At 47.9% G+C, this 10,255-nt stretch overlaps 1 protein-coding gene and 1 long non-coding RNA gene across 2 annotated transcripts in view; one reads left to right on the top strand and one right to left on the bottom strand.

Moving 5' to 3' along the window:
• The window catches only part of LOC109297389, a 788,954-nt gene that overhangs the window by 491,915 nt on the left and 286,784 nt on the right, over window positions 1-10,255 (top strand). The gene's annotated exons all lie outside the window — the stretch shown is intronic.
• ABCA1 (ATP binding cassette subfamily A member 1) overlaps window positions 1-10,255 on the bottom strand; it is a 168,283-nt gene that overhangs the window by 49,802 nt on the left and 108,226 nt on the right. Inside the window, exons 13-23 of the mRNA XM_019517098.1 lie at window positions 8,437-8,642; window positions 8,175-8,351; window positions 6,984-7,206; window positions 6,126-6,347; window positions 5,224-5,428; window positions 4,465-4,578; window positions 3,745-3,916; window positions 2,980-3,111; window positions 1,971-2,110; window positions 1,439-1,576; window positions 353-573 (exon numbers count right to left, since the gene is read on the bottom strand). Of these exons, the coding sequence (XP_019372643.1) occupies window positions 353-573; window positions 1,439-1,576; window positions 1,971-2,110; window positions 2,980-3,111; window positions 3,745-3,916; window positions 4,465-4,578; window positions 5,224-5,428; window positions 6,126-6,347; window positions 6,984-7,206; window positions 8,175-8,351; window positions 8,437-8,642 (1,950 nt within the window). The remainder of the gene's footprint in view (window positions 1-352; window positions 574-1,438; window positions 1,577-1,970; window positions 2,111-2,979; window positions 3,112-3,744; window positions 3,917-4,464; window positions 4,579-5,223; window positions 5,429-6,125; window positions 6,348-6,983; window positions 7,207-8,174; window positions 8,352-8,436; window positions 8,643-10,255) is intronic.

Below are 10,255 nucleotides of genomic sequence, written 5' to 3'. Positions count from 1 at the left end.
AGGGCGGCTAGGGTCTGGAACCAGCTTCCATGTGAGGTGGTGCAGGCTCCCACCCTGGGGGTTTTTAAGAGGAGGTTGGATGTCCACCTTATTGGGGTCATTTGACCCCAGTGCTCTTCCTGCCATGGCAGGGGGTCGGACTAGATGATCTGCTCAGGTCCCTTCCGACCCTAGAAACTATGAAACTATGAAATAAGAAAAAATCTTCTGTGGCTGTGAGATGGGATTTCATTTCAGCCCACCTATTGTACTGTCTCTTAGTCAATGCTTTCTGGACAAGCTTAACGTTTGATACAAGAATGATGAGTGTGAATAGGGAAAGGGAGCAGATAGCAGCTATGAGAAGCTGTACCTTTTTCAGGTAAGACACAGTGCTGCTGCTGTTTCTACAGGAGCTCAGTGAAGAGTCCACATCCTTCTTGACCAGGGTGAGATAATAGCCTGTTCCCAGCTGGTTCTTTAGGAACAGAGAAGAGCCAACACAGCACAGTTTGCCATGAGAAATGATGGCAATGCGGTCTCCAAGGATGTCTGCTTCATCCATGTGGTGTGTGGAGAGAATGATTGTGCGGCCTAGAAATAAGGGAAAGGCAGGAAGATGTCAATAAATAGCAGCAAGTCAATGATATCACTGATCTCCTCATGCCCCTCATGTTGTTGAGTGAGAGCTGGATCCAGGCTAGATGGTGTCTGCATATGGTTAGGAGATACAGAAGAAAGTACCTGGCATCTGTTTGGTATGACTTTTCTCTTCTGTCCCATGTCCCAACACCCTGTTCATGCACTCATAGTGCTAGGATTGAAAAGGGAGCAGCTGCACTTGCTGCAGGTAATGGCACTGACTGCACTCACTGGTCTGCATTTGTGCCTTTATCTGAGACATGTGAGGTGCAACCTATAGCCAAACTCCTGACCTGCCAGATTCTACTCAGCTGGGGGACGAAAGGAGGCTTCAGGGTCAGGCAACCAAAAGGGACTGAAACCAATGATAGAGTCCACATGGCACATGAAGGTTTTTCTGTAATACAGACATTGAAGAGCAGGTTCTGATCTCAGCAACCCAAGTGAATCAGGAGTGAATTACTCCAGACTCATACCAGCATAAGGGGAGAATCAGGATCTGGCTTCAGGCACTTTTCCCTCCCTTAGAAGTGTAGCAGGACATGGCTCATTCTTTGGCCCTTTGATACAGTTCCACCCTCTAAAGAGCAAGGGCTCAACAGGCAGCATGGACATTGACCAGGGCACGCTGGCCTAAAGTACTGTCTGTTGCTGTCTCCTACACAGGCCTTTAACAAATTTCACATAAAGATACAGATAATGCCCCTGTGCCCCCTCTGATCAGTCAAGGAAGGATAATCTGCTCCACATAACCCATAAGCCACTGATGCTGTCTGGCTTTCAGCAACATGTGTTAACCAGGGGAGGGAGCAGGTACCTTGTCGATATTTCAGCAGCAGTTCCCATATGCCCCTGCGAGAGTATGGGTCAACACCAGCTGTTGGCTCATCTAGAATGACAACCTTTGAGCCACCTACAAAGGCCAGGGCTACCGACAGCTTCCTCTGCATGCCACCTGCAGAATGGGGGAGAGAAGCATTCATGTTGGAGTGCTCTAGGTAGGCAGGTGTGACAATGAAGCTCAGCTAGGGGTATCTATCAGATTCCCATCTGCCTGCACCCCAGTGCCTCTTGCAGTCATGTGCACACTGTAACAGAGTTAAGAGACACTAGGCTCAGTGCTTCCCCCGCCTCCCCCCAGTGTCATGGTGCCAGGGTAAATCAGGAAGGGAGATGGATGAGGTGCCAGGGTAAATCAAGCAGGGAGAGGGGTGAGTCACACATGCTGAATGGCAGGTTACATTACAATCCCTTGACACTGAGGCAACGGAATCTCTTACAGTGCCCTCCTCAGAGCTTTTCAAGCAACTAGAGAGAGAGGCATGAAGATCTGAAGCTTCTGGACCTACCGGAGAGTTTGCTTGTCTTGGCCTTGAGTTTGTGAGGCAAACCAACGTCCATCGCCATCTGTTCCATCTCCTCTTTCACCTCCTTTTCTGTCAGGCCTTTCAGGCGTGCATAGAACCAGATGTGCTCTTCTACCGTCAGTCTAGGGGATGGGAGCAGGCCCAGGCACAACTCAACACTTGGACTCTCTCTCAATTTAACTTGTTTATGGGAAAATAATTTCTAGGACCAGCATCTCCAGAAGGGGACAGTGATTGTAAGTGCTCAGTGTAGGGCCTAAGAGTGGGTGCCCAGATCTGTGAAACTCCTCTGAGGTCTGAGCTTGCACCTACATCCAAAAATCACTTTGGAAATGTTTGCCTTATTTTCTCAGTAAAAAAAAAACAACTTTCCAGAAAAATGGTGTCTAGGGTATGGTTATAAACCCCAGGCACAAATAACAAAATGGAATGTCTTCCTGACAAGCTGTGTATTCTGTACATGCCCAAACCTGTTTTGCACTGGACTGACACCTTTGAGTACACCTTCTTGCTATAACCCACACTACATGCTAAGTCATGGAACAGAACCCAAGAGGTGCCACATGTTTGCTACACGATATTGCCACCCTGCAGCTCCCAGTGAATGTTATAGGCCAGAATCCCAAGCCAACAAAACCATGACACACATTTAACCTGGCATAGATCAACTGACACAGATGGACTGGTACGAATCAGTGGGGGATCTGTTCTTACAAGTCTTGATTCTTGGTCTGTGTACATTTTAAACCATAGTGATAAAAATAGATTCTCTTTGTGGTTTGACAAATTTTCAGAAGGAACCTTCTCACTGCTATACCCCAGTTACCTCAACAGCTGGGTTTCCCTTATTCTAATCATGGCTCTGTGGAGTTACTCTGGAATTAAATTACCATGAATGATTCCAGAAGCTGGCTAAGAGCTGCAGAACGTGGCAGTGTCAGAGATGAGTGACAGACCAATGCCAGCATGATGTTTTGTGATTGATACTCACAAGTCAAACAGCACGTTGTGCTGGGGACAGACACCCAGGTTCTGCCTGATGGTGCTGAGCTCAGAGCGGATATCTTTGCCCAAGATGAAGGCTGTGCCTGAAGTCGGAGGAAATAAGCCAGTCAAGATAGACCTGAAATGACAAACATGAGAGGTATTGAGTAAGTTCCAAAATGCCATAAAGCAGTCCAAAGTGAGAAGTTCAAGAGCAGATGAATGGATAATGGCTTGGACTGAACCCTAGGGAAATGCGCAGACCTGGATCTGCACATTTCTATCCATCCTTCTACCTGATGACCCACATCAAGTAGTTGCTGCCCACAAGCAAACACAAGCAGACACAGGACTGTCTCCTAAATGACACTGCTAGGTTTTCACCACTGTTAGATCACAGTGCATGTGCTTGGTTCTGTGCTACAGAGAAATGTTTTCCCTTCTTCCAAAAGCCTGGAAGGATTCCACAGAGCCGTCTTATTCCAATAAGCCAGGGTCACGTACTGGGTTTTTAAAAGCACTAACTGATAGTACGCCATTCAGAATCATCCTTGACCTGAAACTTGCTACCCTTCACTACCATCCTAAAGCCGCACCCCCCTCTACCTTTTGGGCTCCACTGAAGTCAGCAGAGACAGGCTGAGGCCCTGGATCTAGCCATCTATCTACCTGCATATACTGAGTAGGGTATTCCGGATAGAAAGAGCACTGGATTTCAGAACCACTATAAGGGGTGCTTCTCCCTCTCCTTCAAAAAACATGCTGTCCTTACATAGTGGTAGTTTTCCCGGCTCCATTATGTCCTAGGAAAGAGGAGATTTGCCCTTCATAGAAATTCAGGGTGAGCCCATCTACAGCCACTTTCTTGCCATCACGATAAACCTTCACCAGGTTCTGAATAGACACCCCAAGTTGGAGATGAGTGGGTTCTTCCTCCATGCAAACTGAAAGAAAACAAAAGCAATCAGCCAGGTAGTACAGAACACACATGGGCCCCCTGTCACTGCGAGGCTGAGCTGCTACTGAAGCAGCTGCTGTGTTTCTCAGCAGAAACTCACAGGAAGGTGGGGCAGCTAGGAAGCCTCCTGGTTTCCTTTTCTGCAGGTGTAATTCCCTCCATGGCTGCCCACTTCAGCTTTGTCCTAAGTAATACTTGGATGACCAGCATGAACACCCTGATCTGTGGTCTGGTATAGTTCATGGAAAAGCTACAACAAGTGTTAGAGCCTTTTGCCACGGAGCATCCACTCCTGAGACATACTGAGAATCATTTGCCTCAAAAGAGTCAAGTCCTACAAGGCTCATATGGACAATAATTCCACTGATTTCTGATTTCCACTGACTACACAGTCAGACAGTGAGAAGGGACTAAGGTAGGCATGCTTTTAATTGAGGAATGTTAAACCCTGATGTCCCCTACCCAGGCAAATCCCCACTGACCTCATCTAAAACAGAGCAGCTAGGTTCTGGGCACAGCGTGTCCGACACTCACCCTCTGAAGGGCCCTTCTGATCAGAATGGGGGTACTGCCTCTTCTCCGATTCTTCACCAAACCAATAGGACTTTGTGAAGGGGAAATACCAGGGCCTGGGAATTCCATACTGGCCTAGATGGGCAACAGGAAGTAGTTGCATCAGCCCAGAAAATCATGCACATAATTTCTTTATTCAAAGGTACAGGATAGTAATTTTAAAATCTGCATCAGATTTAAGGGCTTGGATACAAAGCACATTGACACCGGAATAATCAGTCTTTACACTGATATAGACAAGGAGCAGACAGACAGCTTAAATGCCTACATCTGAGTAACTTACCTGAACCTGGTGTACGGCCATCAGGGGAAAATTCAGGGATAAAGCTACAAAGGTGCTTCATGTATTCACAGCTGTTCAAAGGTAACCATTGCCATAAGTAAGCTATCACCTATTCCCCTGCCAACTGCCAGCAAGGTACTGTAACAGCATTCACTGCAAGCTGCTGTCTGGGAATAGTTGCTCTTCTGTCTGCTTTGCCTCAATGTAAATTTATACTGGTGTATAAAGCCAATAATTACCAGCTTTGACTTAATTTTACTGATAGCTGAGACTTCCCCCAGTGCCCTTTTGTAGGAGATATATCAGTTCTGCCTGAAACAGGCAGTATTTGGTCTCTTGGCAAATAGGCAAGAACAAGTCTAAAGAGTGGGTATCAAAGAAGAGGGGAAGAGAAGGGTAGTGAAGACAGAACATCATGTCCTACAATCAAGGCTCACCTGGGAAGACAGACTCAATGTACCAAGTCATAACCACATAAAGGAATGTGTCAAAAAGCATCATGGCAGCAGAGGTGGTGAGGCTGAAGCTATCTTCTTCCAGGGGGCTTCTGAAGAAGTTGTCCCACTGGATGCCAACTCCCTGCTCCTCAAACAATGCAAAGTACTCGCAGCCAAACCCAAAGGCTACTGGGGACAGCAAACTCTAGAGGAGGAAGAGGTGAACATGCTTAAGTCTTTGTACTGTTCCTGACACAATAAGACCTGGTCTTTAAAAGTGAACTCACTGGGGGCAGCTCAGAGCTAATGTAATGTGACAGCCCTAGCCTACCACACTAAGGATGGCAGCTTGGCCCCACTGAAGTAAAAATTCCCAGCAGGGCTAGGACTTCCACCCGAGGTGCACAGACAGGGACCTGTCAACCCCCTTCATCTGATTTGGTACTCACTCAGTCCTCCTTTAGGGTTGGGCTCATGGTCATGTGACTCCCTTAGAGGACCATGAGACAAGAAGCAGATGGAAGGAAAAAAAGCCAGTGGTAAGATAGGTACACAGCCTTTACAAGAAATGACTTAGCTTTTGTGTACATGGGGGAGTGGGGAGGGATTCTCTGCCCCTAGTAAAAAGCAAGAACTTCCCTTCAGCCACAGAAACCTGTTGGCCTCATTTGTTCTGAGTGATCCTTTGAAGAGACCCCAGATTTCTACCACAGAGGAGGGGGTAAAGTTTTGCAGTTTCAGAAAAGTTTTTGAAGTGACCCCAAAATCATTCTAGAGGTTCTTGAAGCCTCATTTTCCATAATACCTGCCTGTCCTTCACTGCAACTGCATCATCCTGAGCACTTTCCTGACCTCACCAATACCCAAAGCTGCTCTGTAGTGCCAAAACTATTTCAACTTACAGCAAAGATTTTGAGAGAGAAGTTCACGTAGTCCTGCCAGGCGACACACAGCACATAGGGCAGGTAGAGGGTGAAGTAGATGATTCCACCGCAGGCTGCTGCGAGATTGGCCCGGGAGAATATAGTGCTGATGAGGAAGCACTGCAAGATGGTCACCACAGCAAAGAGCGAGAGGAAGACGAACACCACGCTGGGGTCACTGTACGGCAGAAGGTTTCCCACCTGGGCAAGGACATATTTTGTGTATCAGGCATCAGACAAGCTCCCCAGAGAAGTAATTAATAATCATGGCCTTCACTGCCCCAGCTTGCCTGCTTCAGTAAACAGTACTGTAAGCAGGCGGGACAGGGGCATGGCTAATGGTATATTTTCCTACAACATCAGCAGGAGCCTAGTGGCAGAGCAATTAAGGTATCACGCTACAGCTCCAGAGGGGCTATTCCATACCCCAGGGACTGCCCCCTAAGTTGACTCAGATGTAAATAGGAATCTACTTGATTGGGCTGAGGAGTCAAAGGTGGCTGGGTATGACACCAGCCACATCATTCCCTGATGGGCCACTGGCTGCAGAAGCTGGTGGACTTTCACTATATTAGCCCAATGGGCCACCTCACCTCAGGGCTTTCTGACTGGACTCATGGTACCTTGAGGAGCACTGGCTCAATAAAACTGCAGCCCTCCTGTTATTTTAAACCATTCTGCCTTGCTCCAGGACCAACTGCCTCTTGCCACTGGGTTACCACCTGCTCCCTGAGTGTTAGCTTTTCTAGGCTGCTGGTGCAGTGAGGCACAATGCTGTGATGCGGCTACAGGAGACTGACACCACAGCGAAGGGGATAAAGACAACACCCATCTCACCTTCAAGATCAGCACCAGAAGCCCAGCGCTCATGAGGAGGGGGATGAGACTGCTAATGAACCAACTGAGCCAGAGGATGCCATTGTCCAGACCCATGATCCTCATGGTCTCTTTCAGGCGGGCCTCCTTCTCATACACAATCCCCTTGATGATCACAGCCACTGAGTAGATCCACGCCAGGGTCATGAAGAGAGGCATTGAGCGGCTCATAACACGCAGGAAGCTGAGGGAAGGAAGGGAAGGGGCCACAGGAAAGGGAGAGGGAAATGCTGCTGTGGTTATTTGTGCTGCAAGAAGTCATGGGACACACGGCACTCAAGAAGTGGCGAGGAAGGAGAGGATGGCTGTGGGGTCTGACAGCCTCTGAGACAAACTGATGCAGCTTCTTGGGTAACACTGGGTGAGTGGCTCACCTCTTATCACTGAGGGAACATCCTTGCATGGCAGGTGGGAGAACCGTGCTGAGCCTCACTAGGGCCATTCCACAGGCAGTACACATCCTGGACTGGAAGTTGTGTACCTGCCTTAACATGGGCACACTTCTCAGAGCTGAAGTGCCTCTCAGCAGGACACACTAGGATGTGTGCAGGCCACTACACTAAGCAGCTAAATGGCTTCTAACACAATGGGAACCATGTGTGTAGAGTGGGAATGCCATGTCTCAGCATAGCACCCCTTGGTGCCATATTGCGGTGGCAGACATGTGCCCAAGGGCCCTGAACAAGGACCAGTCACCAACCGCATCCCTTGTACTCTCCTTGTGTACAAGTTCCGTTTCTTCTACAGGGAGCAAGCTAACCACCTGAGGGTAAGAAGACACAGTTTCCCCCATGCCATGAGGGCTGACCAGCAATATGGGGAAGTAACTACCTCTGCCCCCCCCATTTTGCACCTGGGAGGTGCAGTCCCACTCAGAGTTCTCCTGAGGCAGGGCCTCCCCCCACGCACATGAGGAGGTGGTTTGAAGCGTCACATATTCCTAGATCCTTCGGACACATTCAGAGTGCAAGAGACCCCAAGCTGAGCAAAGGAGGTGGGTTCACACATTGATACAGAAGTACAGGGCTAACTCAGTAGTATGCTAGAAGCCCAGTTCTGCTAGAGGCAATAGCCACATTCCTTGCAACTCTGGATCAGCCCTGGAGCCAGCAACTTTCCTTTAGAAGGTGGACGTCATGCCATGCAACTTACATATCATCCACGTAACATGGGTAGGGCATCTGCTGCACATAGACACCGGTCTTCTTCTCTGTGCCCGTCTGCACCCTGATGATTGCCTGCTCCACTACATCCTGCAGGTAGGCAAAACCTCCCCAGACATAGCGCATGTCTTCAAAGGGGTCAGCGCGGGGACCAGGGTCCCAGTACCTAACCCAAGGGGACAAAGATGACTTGTTAGAAATCCTTGCCCAGGCTCCAGCCTCGCATAAGATGAGCATGGGTCAACACTCACCCATCCTTAATCTTGTTGGTCCTTTCTACATTGTCTATGTCCATCCGTATCTTGTACTTGACATGTGGTGGCAGCTCTGTGCTGTCTGGAGCAATTTCATTGAAGACAATACCAGCCCAGAATTTCCTCTCGTCCAGCAGCTCCATAGACTTATTTATCAGCCGCACTTCTGTGGCTATAGGTTCCAGTTTGTCCAGATTAACACACTAAAGGAAAAATGTTTTGTAAGTAAAGTGTGCAGGTAACACTATGCCAGGAGGGAAGGAAAGCACTTTGCAGGGCAGGATCAGAACTGCAAAACTACCTTAATGAGGGAAGGCCTGAAATCAACAACATGAAACTCCCTAATGACAAAAGTGCTACAGTCTGGAAGGAGAAATGAAATGCATAAACACAAAATGGAGATCAAAGGTTGAGCAGTAGTATTGCAAAAAAAAAAAAAAAATCTGGGGGCTATAGTGGACCACAAGGTGAGTAAACAATGTAATGAGCTGCACTATAGAATTCTGGGAAGCGTGTACAGGAATCAGCCCCAATGAAGCCTCAGCTGTCTCATTGTGGGTCCTGTGCATTAAGAAAGATGCAAGTATCTTGCAGAGTCTAGAGGAGAGCAACAAATAAAATAAGAGGTCTGGAAAAGGCCAAAGTGCAACTGGAGTTGCAGTTAGCTACAAGCATGTCAGCAATAAGAGGAAAATCAAGGAAAGTGTGGGTCCTTTACTAAATAGGGGAGGCAACCCTATTGACAGATGATTCAGAAAAGGCTGAAATACACAATGCCTTTTTCACCTCAGTCTTCACAGGCTAGGTCAGCTCCTAAACTACTGAACCTGGCAGCACACTTTGAAGAGGAGGTAAGCAGCCAACAGTGGTGAAAGAACAGATTAGGGACTATTTAGAAAAGCTGGCTGTGTACAAGTCCACAGGGCCGGACAAGATGCACCTAAAGGTGTTGAGAGAGTTGGTTGATGTGATTGCAGAGCTGCTGGCCACCTGTTTTGAAAACTCATGGTTCTTGGGAGAGGTCCCAGTGACTGAAAAAGGGCAAATATAGTGCCCATCTTTAAGAAAGGTAAGAAGGGAGGATCCAGGGAACTACAGACTGGTCAGCCTCACCTCAGTCCCTGGAAAAATCATGAAGCAGGTCCTCAAAGAATCAATTTCTAAGCACTGGAGGAGAAGGTGATTAGGAACAGTCAGCATGGATTTACCAAGGGCAAGTCATGCCTGACCAACCTGACTGCCTTCTATGATTAAATAATGGGCTCTGGGATGTGGAAAAAACGGTGGATGTGACATACCTTGACTTTAGCAAGGCTTTTGACACAATTTCCCACAATATTCTCACAAGCAAGATAAGGAAATACAGCTTGGATAAAAGGACTGTAAGGTACATAGAGAACTGGCTGGATCATTGGGTTCAGAGGTAGTAGCCAATGGCTCAAAGTCTAGTTGGTAGCCAGTATCAAGTGCAGTGCCCCAGGGATCAGTTCTGGGGCCAATTTTGTTTAATATCTTCACCAATGACCTGGAAGTTGGCATTGGAGTGGGGCCTCAGCAAGTTTGCAGATGACACCAAGCTAGGGGAACAATAGATATGCTGGAGGGTAGGGCTTAGATTCAGAAAGACGTCAACAAATTGGAGGATTGAATCAAAAGAAATTTCATGAGGTTGACCAAGGACAAGTGCCAAGTCCTGCACTTAGGGAGAAACAATCCCATGCACCAGTACAGGCTGGGAACTGACTGGCTAAGCAGCAGCAGCAGCTCTGTAGAAAAGGAGCTGGGGATTAGAGTGGACAATAAGCTGAATATAAGC

The sequence above is a fragment of the Gavialis gangeticus genome, unplaced genomic scaffold, assembly GCF_001723915.1.
Source record: "Gavialis gangeticus isolate Ggan-Ray unplaced genomic scaffold, GavGan_comp1, whole genome shotgun sequence".
Classification (NCBI taxonomy): domain Eukaryota; kingdom Metazoa; phylum Chordata; order Crocodylia; family Gavialidae; genus Gavialis; species Gavialis gangeticus.
The sequence above is the reverse complement of the archived record's forward strand: the minus strand, read 5'-3'. Positions and strand labels throughout refer to the sequence as shown.